The sequence below is a fragment of the Oncorhynchus tshawytscha genome, linkage group LG26 (genome assembly GCF_018296145.1).
Source record: "Oncorhynchus tshawytscha isolate Ot180627B linkage group LG26, Otsh_v2.0, whole genome shotgun sequence".
NCBI lineage: Eukaryota > Metazoa > Chordata > Actinopteri > Salmoniformes > Salmonidae > Oncorhynchus > Oncorhynchus tshawytscha.
The window spans coordinates 5,375,378-5,396,916 of record NC_056454.1 but is presented as its reverse complement, the minus strand read 5'-3'; the positions used below and the strand labels follow the sequence as shown (position 1 = coordinate 5,396,916).

Genomic DNA, 21,539 nt, shown 5'->3' with positions numbered 1-21,539 from the left:
CCATTGTTGACAGGTGTATACAATCGACCACAAAGCCATCTCCAAAGACAAACATTGGCAGTAGAATGGCCTAACTAAAGAGCTCAGTGACTTTCAACGTAACACCGTCATAGGGGGCTATCATTCCAACAAGTCAGTTCTTAAAATTTTTGCCCTACTAGAGTTGCTGCGGTCAACTGTAAGAGCTATTATTGTGAAGTGGAAACGTCTAGGAGCAACAACGGCTCAGCCGCGAAGTGGTAGGCCAAAAAATATGACTGTCATGAACTCAGATACCTTCTGCACCTCGACCTGTTCTTTTGGCCTGTTGTTTCCGAGGGTTTTATTTTGTTCATAAATGTTTGTGTCAAAACCTGCTGGTTTGGACTAGATGTTTACCAACTAGACAGCTAGCTAGGTTGCAATGGAGCCCCCCTCACCTGGAATAGCTTATGAACGTTTCCACCGCTGTAGAAGCTGTGGTTATTATGCTCTTCTCCGGGACAATATTGACAATCCGGAGTACCAATGCAGAGTATTTCAGGATTCAGGAATGAGGTGGATATCCTTAGAAACCAAATTTCAATTCTGCGCGAACTTAACAAATTTCTCATTCTCATCTCCTGTGGCTGGACACCGCTCTGGTTTGATAGATGTATCCCCGCCTTGTCATCTGTCCCAATTCAAATGGCCTATGCTACCAGGAACTTGCCTGCCAAGGATGTCGTCTCCATATGCTTCTCCTCAATATTGTAGTGGAATAGACTTTGAACAGCAAGAGGATTGTTCCAAACAGCGCTGGTGCCATGTCACAAGTTGTGAAAATCAAAGGCAGCGGCATGTTAAATGGACTAGAGTGTCTGCGAGAGGTCCGGAGCAGATCGACATGAAGAATAGCTTTGCCACCCTGGTGCCTGATCACCTGCTCCTTCATCGCTGGGACTGCCTGTGTCTGCAACAGCTGTGCTGATTCCAACTACACTGACTCCAATAGAGGCTTCGTCGTCGAGTTCGGCTCCTTTCCCTCTCTCTGGATCTGACAGGGCTCTGCATGCTGTGGAAGGTCTGGACCTATCGCCAGGAGCTGCGAGTGTATGCTATTCTGCTTCTCGTGGGCCCGTGAAATGTTCCAAGAGTTGTGTGAGGGATAGGAGTGGGTGGATTTCTCCATCCCCTTTTCCGGTCAATGTATTGGGCAGTTCAATGGTGAGAACTGTCTTAGTCCCTGGAGCAAAAACATTATGCTATCCAGGAGCAAGAGTACATCAATAAACACCTCCCAAACATCTTAACCCTGCATCTGGAAATTGAGTCTATCATAGTTCATGTGGGATTCAATGACATTATAAAGGGCAGCTCAGAACAGCTGAAGATGGATTTTAAAGAACTGACTGGGTCTCTGCATGACACCAACAAACACCCCATAATATCTGGCCCTGTGCCTTCCCTAAATCATGGCATTGAATGTTTTAGCAGACTTGTAGTACTTGACAATTGCAGCTCTGTGGTTGTAACATTTATTGACAATTTTGATATCTTCTGGAAAAAAAAGCTTGTTTTATAAGGATGGGATCCACCAAAATCATTTTAGTTCCTGGATCCTTTCACAGGATTATAAGGCTGCGATGAGACAATGTCTTATCAATGACCCAAGCCCAGCTCAGTTAATCCCTACCATTGTGTCGCTAAATTGTCATAATGCTTCAGCAAATATAAATTATCCCAGGGGCGTTGGTAGACACAATGGTATTTACCTAAATGATGTCCCTCTAACTGCCCTGAATGCCTCTGCTGATCCGACAGCTATTGTATGCAGTAATCATGTGCTTTTGAACCAGAGTTATACTGTTACCACTGAGGCGGTGTGCCCTAGTAGGAATTCCACTGTGTGCAGCTCACCCTACACTTAACACAAATAACATGAGCATGTTTACTTCTGCTAAGCTTCCCAGTAAAGCAATGAAAACAATCAAGCATCCCAGAAAAGTGCTAAATATAGCCCGCATGAACTTATTTGGGACAGGGGGGTAGTATTGAGTAGCTTGGATAAAATGGTGCCCAGGGTAAACTGCCTGCTACTCAGTCCTAAAAGCTTGAATATGCATATAATTTGTGGATTTGGATAGAAAACACTCTGATGTTTCTAAAACTGTTTGAATGATGTCTGTGAGTATAACAGAACTGCAGGCAAAAACCTGAGAAAAAATGTAGCTTCATAAACAAGGTTCATGAAATCAATAATTTTCTAGTAACAGATGACATTCATATTCTGCCTATCTCTGAAACTCACTTAGATAATACCTCTGATGATACAGTGGTAGCAATACATGGTTATATTCAGAACCACATTCCAGTAAAGCTTAGAGACGATCTAATGTGAAATACTGTTGAAGTAATATGGCTACAGGTTCATCCGCCTCACCTAAAGCCCATTCTTGTGGGAAGCTGCTATAGACCAAGTGCTAACAGTCAGTATCTGTATAACGTGTGAAATGCTTGATATTGTATGTGATATTAACAGAGAGGTATTTGTTTCTGGGTGATTTAAATATTGACTGGCTTTCATCAAGCCGCCCAATCAAGACAAAGCTTCAAACTGTAACTAATGCCTGCAACTGTCACGTTCTGACCTTTATTTCCTTTGTTTTGTCGTTATTTAGTATGGTCAGGGTGTGAGTTGGGGTGGGCAGTCTGTTTGTTTTCTATGATTTTGGGATTTCTATGTTTCGGCCTAGTATGGTTCTCAATCAGAGGCAGGTGTCATTAGTTGTCTCTGATTGAGAATCATACTTAGGTAGCCTGGGTTTCACTGTTTGTTTGTGGGTGATTGTCTATGTTAGTTGCTTGTGTCAGCACAGTTCTTATGATAGCTTCACGGTCGTTATTTGTTTATTGTTTTTGTACAGTTTACTTCGTGTTTTTCGTCATCTATTAAATGATGCATTCACACCACGCTGCGCTTTGGTCCGCTTCTTACGACGATTGTTACAGCAACCTGCTTCAGGCTCATTCGACTTATCAGCATAGTTACAAACAGCACAGGAATGAAATCATCAACATGTATTTATTGCATCTTGTCACGCCCTGACCATAGAAAGCTTTCATTTTCTTTGGTAGGGTAGGTCAGGGCGTGACTAGGGGTTTAGTCTAGTTTATATTTTCTATGTGGGGTTCTCATTGGTTTTTCTATGTTGGTGTTTTGGTATGATTCGAAATTAGAGGCAGTCCGGTACGTCATATGTCTCCTCCTCGCACTCTCCCTGAAGTGCATGTCCTCAGACGGTACGTCCTGTGCCTGCTCCTCGTACTCTGCCTGAAGTGCATGTCCCCAGACCGGTACGTCCTGTGCCTGCTCCTCGCACTCTCCCTCCAGTGCGCCTTCACAGCCCAGTATGTCCTGTGCCAGCTCCTCGCACGTGCCGTGCGAAGTGTGTTAAATTTCCGTTACAATTCATGCCGGCTATACGCACCAGGTCTCCAGTATGCCTCCACAGCCCAGTACGTCCTGTGCCAGCTCCATGCACCAGGCCTCCAGTGCGCCTCCCAGTCCGATACATCCTGTGCCTGCTCCCCACACACGCCCTGAGGTGTGTGTCACCAGTCCGGTGCCACCTGTACCAGCCCCATGCATCAGGCCTCCAGTGCGCCTCCCAGTCCGGTACGTCCTGTGCCTGCTCCTCGCGCTCGCCCTGAGGTGCGTGTCACCAGCCCGGTACCACCAGTGCCGGCTCCATGCACCAGGCTTCCTGGGACGATCCCCAGTCCAGAGCTTCCGGCGACAGTTCCCAGTCCAGAGCTTTCGGCAACAGTTCCCAGTCCAGAGCTTCCGGCGACAGTTCCCAGTCCAGAGCTTCCGGCGATGGTCCACAGTCCGGAACCTCCAACGATGGTCCACAGCCCGGAACCTCCTGAGACGGTCCACGGCCCGGAATCTCCTGAGACGGTCAACGGTCCGGAACCTCCTGCGACGGTCAATGGTCCGGAACCTCCAACTCCATGACCGGAGCCTTCCCCTGAACCGATGTCCAGTCTGAGCATGACGTCCAGTTTAGCTCCAAGGCCAGAGTTGTTTTCTGTGTTGGTGCCCAGTCCAGGCACGGCATCCAGTCCCGCTCCATGGCAGGAGTCTTCTTCTACACCTAGGTCCAGGCCAGGCACAGTGCTCAGCCTGGGTCCATGGTTGGATCAGCGGGATGAGCGGGTTCTTCGTCCAGCACCAGAGCCGCCCCCAATGCTGGTGGATCCGCGGGAAGAGCGCATACTTTGCACCGCACCAGAGCTGCCACCGACACTAGACACTCCCCCTAACCCGCCCTTTTTGTTTCAGGTTTTGCAGTCGGAGTCAGCACCTTTGGGGGGGGGGGTACTGTCACGTCCTGACCATAAAAAAAAGCTTTTAATTCTATGAGTAGGTCAGGGCGTGACTAGGGGTTTAGTCTATTTATATTTTAGGTTGGGTTCTAGTTGTTTTTTTACATGTTGATGTTTTGGTATGATTCCCAATTTGAGGCAGCTGGCTATCGTTGTCTCTAATTGGGGATCATACTTAAGTCATACTGTGTGTTATGGGATATTTATATCAGCACTCTGATTACAATGAAAAGCAAGACGTGCCCCTCTGTTCAGGGCCAGCTGCAGCTTAACTAGGTATTTCCTTGCAGCACTCGACCACACAACTGAACAATAATCAAGATAAGACAAAACTAGAGCAGGAGGGATGAGGCAAAAGGAATAGCAAATAAGTGTGGCTGCATAACCGATTGGCAAATGTAATGCAAATTGACAAATCATGTGATTAAACTGAATAAAAAGAAGAAACTATACTATGAAACTTTATAAATGATTTAAAGAATGATAGTAAAAAGCTTTGGAGCACCTTAAATGACATTTTGGGCAAAATGGTCAACTCAGCTCCATCATTCATTGAATCAGATGGCTCATTCATCACAAAACCCAATGATATTGGCTCATTTATCATAAAACCAATTACTTCAATGATTTTTTCATTGGCAAGATTAGTAAACTTAGGCATGACATGCCAGCAACAAACACTGGATCTACACATCCAAGTATAACTAATCAAATTATTAAAGACAAGCATTATAATTTTAAATTCCGTAAAAGGAGTCTGGAAAAGGTGAAAAAAAAGATTGTGTCTATCAACAATGACAAGCCCCTGGGGTCCGATAACTTGGATGGAAAATTCCTGAGGATAATAGCGGATGATATTGCCTTTCCTATTTGCCATATCTTCAATCTAAGCCTACTAGATAGTGTGTACCCTCGGGCCTGGAGAGAAGAAAAAGTAATTCCCCTACCCAAGAATAGTAAAGCCCCCTTTACTGCCTGAGCCTGTTACCAACCCTTAGTAAACTTTTGAAAAAATACTGTTTGACCAGATACAATGCTATTTTACCATACGCAAATTGACAACATACTAACAGAACGCTTGTGGGTAAGGACATTCAACAAGCAGGGCACTTACACAAATTACTGGTGATTGGCTGAGAGAAACTGATGATAAAAAGATTGTGGAAGCTGTTTTGTTAGACTTCAGTGGGCTTTTGATATTATCGATCATTGTCTTTCAGATAGAAACACGTATGTTATGGCTTTATGCCGCCTGCTATATTGTGTGTAAAGAGTTACCTGTCTAACAGAAGACAGAGGGTGTTCTTTAATAATGGAAGCCTCTCCAACATGGTACATGTAGAATTCCCCAGGGAAGCTGTCTAGGCCCCAAACTTTTTTCAATCTTTACTAATAACATGCCACTGGCTTTGAGTAAAGCCAGCATTGCTCTGCCTTTTTAACAACACTATCAACAAGACAGGTCCTACAGGCCCTAGTTTGTCTCACCTGGACTACTGTTCACTCGGGTGGTCAGGTGCCACAAAGAGGGACCTCGGGAAATTACAATCGTCTCAAAACAAGGCAGAATATACTGTTTTTCCGGGAACAGGCCCAAATCCCTGTAATTCGGGCTGCCTTCTGAGAATTTGTGCAAGTGAGTAAACTCCCACTGTCATCTGTTCTATTGGCCAACGTTCAATCATTGAAAAATCAAGATTATCCTGCCAACGGGACAATAAAAACTGTAATATCTTATGTTTCACCGAGTCGTGGCTGAACGACGATATAGAGCTGGCTTTTCCATGCACCGGCCGAACAGAGAAGCTGCATCTGGTAAGACGAGGGATGGGGGTGTGTGTCTATTTGTCAATAACAGCTGGTGTGCGATGTTTAATATTAAAGAAGTCTCGAGGTATTGTTCACCTGAGGTTGAGAATTTTATGGTAAACTGTAGACCAAGCTGTCTACCAAGAGAGTTGTCAACTGTATTATTCGTAGCTGCACTCACCAGCACTCAACCAGCTCAATAAGGCCAGGGACATTAATGCAGGCAAACTTAAATCCATTTTTTGCTGCATTGCTGACGGCATTTCCGGTCACAACTTGCAGACTTGTTTACGTTTTGCTGTGCGTTTTGTGCATTTTGTTGCCAACCTTACTTTGCTACCTGACAACTTTAAGGTTTTTACTTTTTAATTACCGTTTATATTTTTTGTTTTTCCCTCACTCAACTTTTTGTCATTCAACTTTTTCACTCCGGAAGCTTTATCTGGACGTGGTTCGTCAGGACCTCCAACAGCCGAAGCTAAGTAGTAGCATTAACATGATGCCTTCTAATTGCAGTCGCTGTACTCATAATATAGAGGAGAACGATCGCCTTACGGCGAAGATAGCTGTGTTAAAAGCCCAGCTTCAGGCGCAATCGTTAGGCAAGGGTAATTTCAGTGTAGGAAAGGATGAAACAGCGTCTGTGCCACCAGTAAGTACAGATAGTAACATTAGTATAAATCCCCTCGCACGGTCCCCGCAGCCTAACAAATTTCTCATGGTTTCTGGAGGGAAATGCTATAGGAATTCTCAACCGGTGTCGCTCATTCAGCCGATAGAAACTTTCAACCGGTTTTCCCCATTAAGCAGCGAGTTGGAGTCTGAGGCCGAGCCTTCTTTTGTCCTTCTTTTGTCTCTACTCCTCTCGTCATGGGGTCTGAGACGCTGAAGCTTCCCACCATTAGCTCTGACAAATTGAAAACCCTAGTCATTGGCGACTCCATTACTGCTGTATTAGACTTCAAACAAATCATCCAGCGATCATACACTGTTTACCAGGGGACAGGGCTACCGACGTTAAGGCTAATCTGAAGATGGTGCTGGCTAAAGCTTAAACTGGCGAGTGTAGAGAATATAGAGATATTGTTATCCACGTCGGCACCAACGATGTTAGGATGAAACAGTCAGAGGTCACCAAGTGCAAGTGTGTAAATCAGCTAGAAAGCAGTGTCGGCATCAAGTAATTGTCTCTGGCCCCCTCCCAGTTAGGGGGAGTGATGAGCTCTACAGCAGAGTCTCACAACTCATTCGCTGGTTGAAAACTGTTTTCTGTCCCCCCCAAAATATAGAATTTGTAGATAATTGGCCCTCTTTCTGGGACTCACCCACAAACAGGACCAAGCCTGGCCTGCTGAGGAGTGACGGACTCCATCATAGCTGGAGGGGTGCTCTCATCTTATCTTCCAACATAGACAGGGCTCTAACTCCTCTAGCTCCACAATGAAATAGGGTGCAGTTAGCCAGCCTGCCAGCTTATTGGAGTCTGCCACTAGCACAGTCAGTGTAGTCAGCTCAGCTATCCCCATTGAGACCGTGTTTGTGCCTCGACCTGGGTTGGGCAAAACTAAACATGGCGGTGTTCACCTTAGCAATCTCACTAGGATAAAGACCTCCTCCATTCCTGTCATTATTGAAAGAGATCGTGATACCTTACATCTCAAAATAGGGCTACTTAATGTTTGATCCCTTACTTCAAAGGCAATTATAGTCAATGAACTAGTCACTGATCATAATCTTGATGTGATTGGCATGACTGAAACATGGCTTAAGCCTGATGAATTTACTGTGTTAAATGAAACCTCACCTCCTGGTTACACTAGTGACCATATCCCCCATGCATCCCGCAAAGGCGGAGGTGTTGCTAACATTTACGACAGCAAATTTCAATTTTCAAAAAAAATAAATATGTTTTCGTCTTTTGAGCTTTTAGTCATGAAATCTATGCAGTCTACTCAATCACTCTTTATAGCTACTGTTTACAGGCCTCCTGGGCCATATACAGCATTCCTCAATTGAGTTCCATGAATTCCTATCGGACCTTGTAGTCATAATTTTTTGTGACTTTAATATTCACATGGAAAAGTCCACAGACCCACTCCAAAAGGCTTTCGGAACCATCAACGGCTCAGTGGGTTTTGTCCAACATGTCTCTGGACCTACTCACTGTCACAGTCATACTCTGGACCTAGTTTTTTCCCATGGAATAAATGTTGTGGATCTTAATGTTTTTCCTCATAATCCTGGACTATCGGACCACCATTTTATTACGTTTGTAATTGCAACAAATAATCTGCTCAGACCCCAACCAAGGAGCATCAAAAGTCGTCCTATAAATTCACAGACAACACAAAGATTCCTTGATGCCCTTCCATACTGCCTACCCAAGGATGTCAGAGGGCAAAAATCAGTTTACCACCTAACTGAGGAACTCATTTTAACTAGTTTGGCGCCACACCAAACTGGAAGTCTTCCGACTAGCTTGGAAAGACTGTACCGTGCAGTATCGAAGAGCCCTTACTGCTGCTCGATCATCCTATTTTTCCAACTTAATTGAGGAAAATAAGAACAATCCAAAATTTATTTTTGATACTGTCGCAAAACTAACTAAAAAGCAGCATTCCCCAAGTGAGGATGGCTTTCACTTCAGCAGTAATAAATTCATTAACTTCTTTGAGGAAAATATCATGATTATTAGAAAGCAAATTATGGACTCCTCTTTAAATCTGCGTATTCCTTCAAAGCTCAGTTGTCCTGAGTCTGCACAACCCTGCCAGGACCTAGGATCAAGAGAGACACTCAAGTGTTTTAGTACTATATGTCTTGACACAATGATGAAAATAATCCTGGCCTCTAAAACTTCAAGCTGCATACTGGACCCTATTCCAAGTAAACTACTGAAAGAGCTGCTTCCTGTGCTTGGCCCTCCTATGTTGAACATAATAAACGGCTCTCTATCCACCAGATGTGTACCAAACTCACTACAAGTGGCAGTAATAAATCCTCTCTTGGAAAAGCCAAACCTTGCCCCAGAAAATATAAAAAACTATCGGCCCATATCGAATCTTCCATTCCTCTCAAACATTTTAGAAAAGGCTGTTGCGCAGCAACTCACTGCCTTCCTGAAGACAAACAATGTATACGAAATGCTTCAGTATGTTTTTAGACCCCATCATAGCACTGAGACTGCACTTGTGAAGGTGGTAAATAACCTTTTAATGGCATCAGACCGAGGCTCTGCATCTGTCCTTGTGCTCCTAGACCTTAGTGCTGCTTTTGATACCGTCGATCACCACATTCTTTTGGAGACATTGGAAACCCAAATTGGTCACCAGGACAAGTTCTGGCCTGGTTTAGATATTATCTGTCGGAAAGATATCCGTTTGTCTCTGTGAATGGTTTGTCCTCTCACAAATCAACTGTAAATTTCGGTGGTCCTCAAGGTTCCATTTTAGGACCACTATTGTTTTCACTATATATTTTACCTCTTGGGGATGTCATTCGAAAACATAATATTAACTTTCACTGCTATGTGGATCACACACAGCTGTACATTTCAATGAAACATGGTGAAGCCCCAAAATTGCCCTCGCTAGAAGCCTGTGTTTCAGACATAAGGAAGTGGATGGCTGCAAACGTTCTACTTTTAAACTCAGACAAAACAGAGATGCTTGTTCTAGGTTCCAAGAAAGAGATCTTCTGTTGAATCTGACAATTAATCTTAATGGTTGTACAGTCGTCTCAAATAAAACTGTGAAGGACCTCGGCATTACTCTGGACCCTGATCTCTCTTTTGACGAACATATCAAGACAAGGACAGCTTTTTTCCAGTTACGTAACATTTCAAAAATCAGAAACTTTCTGTCCAAAACTGATGCAGAAAAATGAATCCATGCTTTTGTTACTTCTAGGTTAGACTACTGCATTGCTCTACTCTCCGGCTACCTGGAAAAAGCACTAAATAAACTTCAGTTAGTGCTAAATACGGCTGCTAGAATCCTTACTAGAACCCCAAAATTTGATCATATTACTCCAGTGCTAGCCTCCCTACACTGGCTTCCTGTCAAGGCAAGGACTGATTTCAAGGTTTTACTGCTAACCTACAAAGCATTACATGGGTTTGCTCCTACCTTTCTCTCTGATTTGGTCCTGCCACACATACCTACACGTACGCTACGGTCACAAGACGCAGGTCTCCTAATTGTCCCTAGAATATCTAAGCAAACAGCTGGAGGCAGGGCTTTCTCCTATAGAGCTCCATTTTTATGGAATGGTCTGCATACCCATGTGAGAGACGCAAACTCGGTCTCAATCTTTAAGTCTTTCCTGTAGACTCATCTCTTCAGTGGGTCCTATGATTGAGTGTAGTCTGGCCCAGAAGTGTGAAGGTGAACGGAAAGGCTCTGGAGCAATGAACCGCCCTTGCTGTCTCTGCCTGGCCAGTTCCCCTCTTTCCACTGGGATTCTCTGCCTCTAACCCTATTACAGGGGCTGAGTTACTGGCTTACTGGTGCTCTTTCATGCCGTCCCTAGGAGGGGTGAGTCACTTGAGTGGGTTGAGTCACTGATGTGATCTTCCTGTCTGGGTTGGCGCCCCCCCCCCCCTTGGGTTGTGCCGTGGCGGAGATCTTTGTGGGGTATACTCGGCCTTGTCTCAGGATGGTAAGTTGGTGGTTGAAGATATCCCTCTAGTGGTGTGAGGGCTGTGCTTTGGCAAAGTGGGTGGAGTTATATCCTTCCTGTTTGGCCCTGTCCGGGGGTATTATCGGATGGGGCCACAGTGTCTCCTGACCCCTCCTGTCTCAGCCTCCAGTATTTATGCTGCAGTAGTTTATGTGTCGGGGGCGATTGTCAGTTTGTTATATCTGGAGTACTTCTCCTGTCTTATCCGGTGTCCTGTGTGAATTTAAGTATGCTCTCTCTAATTCTCTCTTTCTTTCTCTCGCTCTCTTGGAGGACCTGAGCCCTAGGACCATGCCTCAGGACTACCTGGCATGATGACTCCTTGCTGTCCCCAGTCCACCTGGCCGTGCTGCTGCTAAAGTTTCAACTGTTCTGCCTGCGGCTATGGAATCCTGATCTGTTCACCGGACGTGCTACCTGTCCCAGACCTATTATTTGACCATGCTGGTCATTTATGAACATTTGAACATCTTGGCCATGTTCTGTTATAATCTCCACCCGGCACATCCAGAACAGGACTGGCCACCCCTCCTAGCCTGGTTCCTCTCAAGGTTTCTTCTTAGGTTTTGGCCTTTCTAGGGAGTTTTTCCTAGCCAACGTGCTTCAACACCTGCATTGCTTGCTGTTTGGGGTTTTAGGCTGGGTTTCTGTACAGCACTTTGAGATATCAGCTGATGTACGAAGGGTTATATGAATACATTTTATTTGATTTGATTTGTCAAATGTGCAACCAGAGGGAAAATAACTCTCGACCTCCTTTTCTCCACAAACAGAGATGCGTACAAAGCTCTCCTCCGCCCTCCATTTGGCAAATCTGACCATAATTATATCCTCCTGATTCCTGCATACAAGCAAAATCTAAAGTAGGAAGTACCAGTGACTCACTCTATACGGAAGTGGTCAGATAAAATAAAATAAAATTGTATTTATCACATGCGCCGAAAACAACAGGTTACAGTGAAATGCTTACGTACGAGCCCCTAACCGACAGTGCAGTTAAAAAAAATACAAATAAGAATAAGAAATAAAAGTAAGTAATTAAAGAGGAGCAGTAAAAAAAAGAATATATACAGGGGGGTGCAGGTACAGAGTCAATGTGTGGGTGCACCGGATTGTTGAGGTAGTATGTACATGTAAGTAGAGTTAATTAAAGTGACTATGCATAGATGACAACAGATAGTGGCAGTGATGTGGAGAGGGGAGGGCAATGTGAATAGTCTGGGTAGCCATTTGACTAGATGTTCAGGAGTCTTATGGCTTGGGGGTAGAAGCTGTTTAGAAGCCTCTTGGACTTAGACTTGGTGATCTGGCACCGCTTGCCGTGTGGTAGCAGAGATAACAGTATATGACTAGGGTGGCTAGAGTCTTTGACAATTTTTAGGGCCTTCCTCTGACACCACCTGGTATAGAGGTCCTGGATGGCAGGAAGCTTGGCCCCAAGCTTTTGTCGTGCCCACTTCTCAACTGTCATGGTGTGCTTGGACCATGTTGGCTTGTTGGTGATGTGAACACCAAGGAACTTGAAGCCTTCCAACTGCTCCACTGTAGCCCCGTCGATGAGAATGGGGGCATGCTTGGTCCTCTTTTTCCTGTAGTCCACAATAATCTCCTTTGTCTTGATCACATTGAGGGAGAGGTTGTTGTCCTGGCACCACATGGCCAGGTCTATGACTTCTTCCATATAGGCTGTCTCGTCGTTGTCGGTGATCAGGCCTACCACTGTTAAGTCATCAGCAAATTTATTGATGGTGTTGGAGTCGTGCCTGGCCATGCAGTCATGAGTGAACAGGGAGTATAGGAGGGGGCTGAGCACGCACCCTTGTGGGGCACCTGTGTTGAGGATTGGCGTGGCGGTTGTGTTGTTACCTACCCTTACCACCTGGGGCGGCGCGTCAAGAAGTCCAGGATCCAGTTGCAGAGGGAGGTGTTTAGTCCCAGGGTCCATAGCTTATTGATGAGCTTTGAGGGCACTATGGTGTTGAACGCTGAGCTGTAGTCAATGAACAGCATTCTCAGATGCTCTCAGGTGCTCTTTTTTTCCCGGTTGGAAAGGGCAGTGTGGAGTGCAATAGAGACTGTATCATCTGTGGATCTGTTGGGGCGGTGTGCAAACTGGAATTGGTCTAGGGTTTCTGGGATGATGGTGTTGATGTGAGCCATGACCAGCCATTCAAAGCACTTCATGGCTGCAGACGTGAGTGCTACGGGTTGGTAGTCATTTAGGCCCGTTACCTTACTGTTCTTGGGCACAGGCACTATGGTGGTCTGCTTGAAACATGTTGGTATTACAGACTCAGTCAGGGAGAGGTTGAAAATGTCAGTGAAGACACTTGCTAGTTTGTCAGCGCATGCTCGCAATACACATCCTGGTAATACGTCTGGCCCTGCGGCTAGAATGTTGACCTGTTTAAAGTTCTTACTCACATCGGCTGCGGAGAGTGTGATCACACAGTCTTACGGTACATGCATGTTTCAGTGTTAGCATGTTTCAGTGTTTCAGCATGTTTCAGTGTTATTTGCCTCGAAACCAGCATGGAAGTAGTTTAGCTTGTCGGTAGGCTCGTGTCATTGGGCAGCTCCTGGCTGTGCTTCCTTTTGCAGTCTGTAATAGTTTGCAGGCTCTGCCACATCCGACGAGCGTCAGTGCAGGTGTAGTTCGACTCGATCTTAGTCCTGTATTGAGGCTTTGCCTGTTTGATGGTTCGTCGGAGGGCATAGCGGTATTTCTTATAAGCTTCCGGGTTAAAGTCCCGCTCCTTGAAAGTGGCAGCTCTAGCCTTTAGCTCAGTGCGGATTCTGCCTGTAATCCATGGTTTCTGGTTGGGGTATGTACTGTGGGGAGAATGTCATCGATGCAGCTATTGATGAAGCCAATGACAGATGTGGTGTACTCCTCAATGCCTCAATGCCATTGGAGGAATCCCGGAACATGTTCCAGTCTGTGCTAGCAAAACAGTCCTGTAGCTTAGCATCTTCATCATCTGACCACTTTTTTAATGATCAAGTGTCTGGTGCTTCCTGCTTTAATTTTTGCTTGTAAGCAGGAATCAGGAGGATAGAATTATGGTCAGATTTGTCAAATGGAGGGCGAGGGAGAGCTTTGTATGTATCTCTGTGTGTGAAGTATAGGTGGTCCAGAGTTCTTTTCCCTCTGTTTGCACATTTAACATGTTGATAGAAAATAGATAAAACTGATTTAAGTTTCCCTGCATTAAATTCCCCCACTACTAGCAGCGCCGCCTCTGGGTGAGCGTTTTCTTGTTTGCTAATGGCGGAATACAGCTCATTGGTGGTATGTAAATAGCTACAAGGAATATAGATGAAAACTCTCTCGGTAGGTTATGTGGTCTGCAGCATATCATGAGAAACTCTACATCAGGCGAGCAATAGCTCGAGACTTCCTTAGATATCGTGCACCAACTGTTGTTTACAAAAATACATAGACCACCGCCCCTTGTCTTACCAGACCCCACTGTTCTATCCTGCCGGTACATCGTCTAACCAGCCAGCTGTATGTTGATATTGTCGTCGTTCAGTCATGACTCCGTGAAGCATAAGATATTACAGTTTTACATGTCCCGTTGGTAGTTTAATCTTCCAAATAACTCTTCCATTTTATTGTCCAAAGGTTGCATGTTTGCGAGCAGAATTGAGGAGAGTGGGGGTTTATTCGATTGCTTCCTACTCCTCAGAAGGCAGCCCCCCCTCCAGCCTCTCTTTCTCCATCTCCTCTTCACGCAGCTCACTGGGGTCGGGCCTGTTCCTGAGGGAGTCGTATATCTTCCGCCTCGGGCTTGTCAGAGTCGTGAAAGAAGAAAAAGTATTCTGCTAGGATTAGGAAAAGGAAAAAGGATTTAGCAGCAAATTATGTACAAAAATAGTAAAACAAATAAGTTACAAACAAGCAAAAAAACACAATCGGTTGGGGGCACGTAAAACGTAAAACAACACTTTAGATTCATGGATGCTACGCTACAGGACTGTTTTTTAACACAGACTGGAATATGTTCCGGGATTCATCCAATGGCATTGAGGAGTATACCCCTTCAGTCATTGGCTTCATCAAGAAGTGCATCGATGACATCGTCCCCACAGTTCCCGTACGGACATATCCCAACCAGAAGCCATGAATTACAGGCAACATCCACATCGAGCTAAAGGCTAGAGCTGCCGCTTTCAAGGAGCGGGACACTAATCCGGACGCTTATAAGAGATCCCGCTATGCCCTCAGACAGACCATTAAACAAGCAAAGTGTCAATACAGGATTGAGATTGAATCCTACTACACCTGCTCTGACGCTCGTCGGATGTGGCAGGGCTTGAAAATTATTACGGACTACAAAGGGAAAACCAGAAGCAAGCTGCCCAGTGATGCGAACCTACCAGACAAGCTAAATGCCATTTATGCTTGCTTTAAGGTAAGCAAAATTGAGGCATGCATGAGAGCATCAGCTGTTCTGGATGACTGTGTGATAACGCTCTCGGTAGCCGATGTGAGCAAGACCTTTAAACAGGTCACCATTCACAAAGCCGTGGGGCCAGACGGATTACCAGGATGTGTTCTCAAAGCATGCGCCGACCAACTGACAACTGTCTTCACTGGCATTTTCAACCTCTCCGAGTCTGTAATACCGACATGTTTCAAGCCGACCACCATAGTCCCTGTTCCCAAGGAAGCGAATATAACCTGCCTAAATGATTACCGTCCCGTAGCACTCACATCTGTAGCCATGAAGTGCTTTGAAAGGCTGGTCATGGCTCACATAAACAGAATCCTCCCGGATACCGTAGACCCACTCCAATTTGCATAATGCCCCCAACAGATCCACCGATGACGCAATCTCAATCGCACTCCACACTGCCCTTTCCTACCTGGACAAAAGGAACACCTATGTGAGAATGCTGTTCTTTGACTACAGCTCAGCGTTCAACAACATAGTGCCCACGAAGCTCATCACTAAGCTAAGGACCCTGGGACTGAACCCCTCCCTCTGCAACTGGATCCTGGACTTTCTGACGGGCCGCCCCAATGTGGTAAGGGTAGGCAACAAAATGTCTGCAGGATCCAGACATTGATCCTCAACACTGGGGCTCAACATTGATCCTCAACACTGGGGCCGCTCAGGGGTTTGTACTCAGTCCCCTACTGTACTCCCTGTTCACCCACGACTGCGTGGCCAAACATGACTCCAACACCATCATTAAGTTTGCTGACCACACAACAGTGGTAGGCCTGATCACCGACAACAATGAGACAACCTATAGCAAAGTGGTCAGAGATCTGGCAGTGTGGTGCCAAGACAAAGGAGCTGATTATGGACTACAGGAAAAGGCTGGCCGAATAGGCCCCTATTAACATCTCTGGAGCTGTAGTGGACTGTTGTAGAGTGGGTCGAGACTTTCAAGTTCCTTGGTGTCCACATAACCAACAAACTATCATGTTCCAAACACATCAAGACAGTTGTGAAGAGGGCACGACAACACCTGTTCCACCTCAGGAGACTGAAAAGATTTGGCATGGGTCCACAGATCCTCAAAAGTTCTACAGCTGCACCATCAAGAGCTTCTGGTTGTATCACCGCCTGGTATGGCAACTGCTCGGCCTCCGAACGCAAGGCACTACAGACGGTAGTGCGAATGGCCCAGTACATCACTGGGGCCAAGCTTCTTGCCATCCAGGACCTCTATACCAGGTGGTGTCAGAGGAAGGCCCTAAAAATTGTCAGAGACTCCAGTCACCCAAGTCATAGACTGTTTTCTCTGCTACCACGCAGCAAGCAGTACCAGAGCGCCAAGTGTAGGACCAAAAGGCTCCTTAACAGCATCTACCCCCAAGCCATAAGACTACTGAACAATTAATCAATTGACCCCCCCCATTTGTTTTGTACACTGCTGCTACTCGCTGTTTATCATCACTTCACCACTAAGTGTGTGTACAAATTGCCTCGACTAACCTGAACACCCGCACATTGACTCGGTATATAGCCTCGTTATTGTTATTTTACTGTGTTACTTTTTATTATTTTTTAATTTGTTTTTTGGTAAATATTTTATTAACTCTTCTTGAACTGCACTCTTGGTTAAGGGCTTGTAAGTAAGAATTTCACGGTAAGGTCTACACTTGTTGTATTCGGAGCATGTGACAAATAAAGTCTGATTTGATTTGCTGCCTTGGCAGCAGCTAATGTGGATCCTTAATAAATACAAATACAAGCGCACAGAACAGGACTAGCGAGTGTTGAAGCACATAGCACATAACAATCACCTGTACTCGATTGCAACACTCACTACCGAGTTCCAAACTACTCTGGAAACAATGGCAGCACAAGAACTGTTTGACGGGAGCTTCATGAAATGGGTTTCCATGATCGAGAAGCAGAACACAGGCCTAAGATCACAATGTGCAATGCCAAGACTTCGGCTGGTGTGGTGTAAAGCTTGCCGCCATTGGACTCAGGAGCTGTGGAAACTCATTGTCTGGAGTGATGAATCATGCTTCTCCATCTGGTAGTCCAACGGACGAATTTGGGTTTGGTGGATTCCAGGAGAACGCTACCTGCCGCAGTGCATGGTACCAACTGTAAAGTTTGGTGTAGGAGGAAAAATAGTCAAGAGCTGTTTTTCATGGTTCGGGCTTGGCCCTTTAGTTCCATGGAAGGGACATTGTAATGCCACAGCATACAATGCATTCTAAACGATTCTGTACTTCCAACTTTGTGGCAACAGCTTGGGGAAGGCCCTTTCCTGTTTCAGCCCCCGTGCACAAAGTGAGGTCCGTACAGAAATGGTTTGTCAAGATCGGTGTGGAAGAACTTGACTGGCCTCCACAGAGCCCTGATCTGAACACCGAGCCAGGACTAATCACCCAACATCAGTGCCAGACCTCACTAATGCTCTGGTGGCTGAATGGAAGCAAGATTGCAGCAATGTTCCAACATCTAGTCGAAAGCCTTCCCAGAAGTGTTGAGGCTGTTATAGCAGCAAAGGGGGGACCAACTCCAAATGAATGCTGTGATTTTGGAATGAGATGTTTGACGAGCAGGTGTCCACATACGTTTGGTCATGTAGCATATATTCAAATTTGTATCCCCATGCCCACACAGTCTGACTGAGCATTTCAGTGGCTAAAGGAGGCCAAGGGGAAATAAATTATAACAAGTTATAAAAAATCAATAATAATAAGTGAACAAAGTGATGATTTAAACATTTAAATTAAAAAGACAGCATAGGGGCTTTAAACCAAATATTTTTCTCAGAGCAATTGTATTAGTATAAAATAAAAAAACATTCCTGTTATTTGAGCATACAATATAGCTCAGTATTTTTATTATTTATTTTATAGTCTTTTTTGCTCATCTCTATCAAGGGTGGCAATAAATTTGGATCCCACTCAATGGGATCTCTATTATGTTGGATCTCACCCCAAGGGCATGACTCTCATGTTGACTACTATGGTAACAAACCAAGGTCCTTGGTTCATTGATGCCTTAGGACTGCAATCCTGAGACCAAGGTCCTGACTCACAGCAAGACATCCTCCAATTGATAAAAAATGTTATTTATGCCATGCTCTCTCCTTCCCTGTTCCCCAACACAGGTTTGGATACCAGCCCCCCGGCCAGTACTCATGAACTCACAATTCCAAATGATGTGAGTAGAGGACAACAGTAGGATTGAACCGGTATCAGGGTCAACTCATTTTAACTCTTCCCCACAAGATAACTTTTAGTGTGAAGACAAATATTAGTTAACACAGACATACACAGACTTAAAAATGCTGCCTTGTAACACCATCAACTTTCAATGACATGAAAAATACCTCATGAAAAATGAAACATTTCTCAAATTACTTTAAATTAATTTCTTGTAGTTACTGGGTTTCAATGGAACTGACCCTGCAATGAGCCAATGATGTCGCACTGCTTTCACGATTGAGCTTTTTAAAGCTCAAATCAATGAAAGCCAGCCCAAGGCTTCTGTTCCAGGTTTCCCAGTTAAGAACCGCTGCCATTTCTTCCCAGCTAATAGGCTGCATAATCGGGCGCCAGGGAACCAAAATCAACGAGATCCGCCAGATGTCTGGGGCGCAGATCAAAATCGCTAATGCCATGGAGGGCTCGTCGGAGCGCCAGATCACTATCACAGGAACTCCCGCCAACATCAGCCTTGCCCAGTACCTCATCAACGCAAGGTAACCTCTTACCCACCGCCAACATCAGAGCGCCTACACTAATAATGCTAATGCAAGTAGTATGCATTGTTAGCATGAGGCCGAATCAGTGACCTCCAGTACATTTCCGTGGGAAATGGTTGTCTGTGGAGGAGTCCCTTTGTGCAAAGAAGCCTTCTGTCAAAGGAGTTTGAGTTCAGAGGAGTTTGGGTTACATGCAGAAGACACATTTCAGTTGAAGGCATTCAGCTGTACAACTGACTAGGTTTCCTTTTCTGTATCAAGCTCTTTATCTATAGATAAATCAAGTAGGCTATTACAGAGGATTCAGCCGATGTGCGTCCCAAATGGCAGTCTACTTCCTATATATTTAGGGAATAGGGTGCCATTTGGGACCGAGACTTAGCACACGTTAACCTTTTAAATAGAAGGGAATCTGACCCTGGCGGTTGTTGGTAGCATCTACTCCAGTATTTGCCAGAGGCATTATAGCCAGGAGCTGAGCAGTGTATTATACAATATTGGAGATCAAATTTGTATTTTAAATTTCCCTTATGCTCTCACCTCTCACCTTCTTCTCACTGTCCTCTAAAACCACTCTTTCATTATCTCAAAACAAAATTAAAAGCTTTTTCCCATAAAGTTTCAGAAATGTTCATATAACTTATCTTCAAAGTTGGGTCATGGTCATGAGAGCACGGAGAACAAAGGCAAGGTAGTCTGTCCCTGTTTTAGTCAGTTTTCTTCCCTTAGCACCTAATGAACACAACCCTGAAATGAGACAGTGTCAGGGGTACAGTCCCAATCCATATGCTTCAATCCTTACTGATACACACAATTTACAACATGGGGGCTTTGTTTTATGTGACTTCTTTCTTTTAGGGTTTGGTTTGCAGAGAAGTGGTTGGAAAGAGACTAATGGCTATGCTTTCCCACAATTCCACTGACAGGTTCAGGGACGTGGCTGCCATGTGGAATGACCCGTCATCAATGACAACATCCTGAGGCCCAAATCTGGTTCCACTATCAAGAAGCTAACAGCAGCAACTGTCTCCCCAATAACTCCATGTATACTCCCACAGAACTTAATGGCTACCTGATTCCTTTAGCACTTGACACTTAATTAAGCTTTAGCAGCTTTGAATAGGCTAAAGAGGCTATTTGTAAAGCAAAGTGAAAAAGTTTGACTTGAATTCTGTTCATGTAATGTAAAGAGTTACGTATAGTGTTTCAGCATGCCGAATGCTTAGGATAATTGTGACATTATTTTTCTGTAGTTAATTGTCAGGCAAGTAAAAATGGATAAAAAGTGGAAAACAAAAAAATATTGCTATTCAGATTGCTACTGAGCAATGCTATTGGCCATGAGTCTCGAGTGATGTGATGCGTTTGTGAAGAGATATTGTTGCGTCAAATTTGGAATGAAAAGGAAGTGCTTTTTATGTAAATAGTAAGGAGGTTCTCCTTTTTGCAGGGAGACTTAAATTATTAAGTCAACAACTTCCATTGTGATAGAGGTCTACGTTTGAACTCACACTATTTGTAGTTCAAGAGACTTAGGTGCAGGTTTTTCAATTAGGGAAAATCCAGAATTAGATTGGATTGGTTTTTATCAAAGTGCATCATAAAATCCATATGCATGACCAATATACAATAGTAAATGTAACATGGAGACCTAAAAGCCAGAATGCTGCAGAGTTTCACTGTTGTGTGAAAGTGTCCAATCTCTTTTTTCTATCTTTTTCCTTCACTCTTCCCTTCTCCCCTCTTCCTTAACTATTCTAGGCTGATGTCTGAGGTCACTGGAATGTGAACACTAATTTCCACCCATCATTCTTCACTGCATCACACGACCCATGTGCCAATGGCATTGCACGTTTATTTTTGTTCTCTGTATTTATCTGTCCTGCGCCTTTAAGTGATCCTAACTAATTTATTATATGTAAAGTAAACATGATACCCACACTGTTAACATGATTCTCCTCACCTGCCCTCAACCGACTATTCAAAGGACACTTTATTTTTTGGCATTATCATGTGCTTTACTGTAAATTCAGTTTATTTAATAAGTTTAAAACACAGCTATCGTGTCTATGCTCATGATATATGCAGGGTTTGAGAGAGACTAACCATCCCAGAATTGTCCCAAAGTGCAATTTCAAACTCCCTAAAATGAAAATAAACTGTCCCAAATTAAAATACGTGTTTGTTTTTAATGTTTTGATTTGCTAACATGGGTCTAGGACCAAGGTAATTCACAATGCTTTAATAGTAGGCAAATAAGTGTACTATTGAAATAGGCTAGGACAGTCAACTGAGCCAGGAATTCACATCAGAGTATTTGCCTCTAAAAATGCATACATTGGAATAATATCTGAATATATTTTGCATAAATAATTACATGGCAAAGTTTTGGGTGATATGTGCACAGTAAATCTTGCTGGGGCTAACTACAATTTTTATTGCATGTCAGCAAACCCACTACACAACACAACACTAAACAATACATTACTTGCACTATAGGGTGACAA

At 44.4% G+C, this 21,539-nt stretch overlaps 1 protein-coding gene across 5 annotated transcripts in view; it reads left to right on the top strand.

Moving 5' to 3' along the window:
- The window catches only part of pcbp3 (poly(rC) binding protein 3), a 162,314-nt gene extending 141,107 nt beyond the window's left edge, over window positions 1–21,207 (top strand). For 4 of the 5 annotated variants that reach the window (XM_024388705.2, XM_024388704.2, XM_024388708.2 and 1 more), the window contains 3 exons: window positions 18,436–18,488; window positions 18,860–19,029; window positions 19,959–21,207. In XM_024388705.2, coding sequence (XP_024244473.1) covers window positions 18,436–18,488; window positions 18,860–19,029; window positions 19,959–20,013 — 278 coding nt within the window. In that variant the 3' untranslated portion in view covers window positions 20,014–21,207. Of the gene's footprint in view, window positions 1–18,435; window positions 18,489–18,859; window positions 19,030–19,958 lie in introns of those variants that run through there. The other variant, XM_024388707.2, reaches the window with a different exon arrangement.
- Window positions 21,208–21,539: the final 332 nt, after the last annotated feature.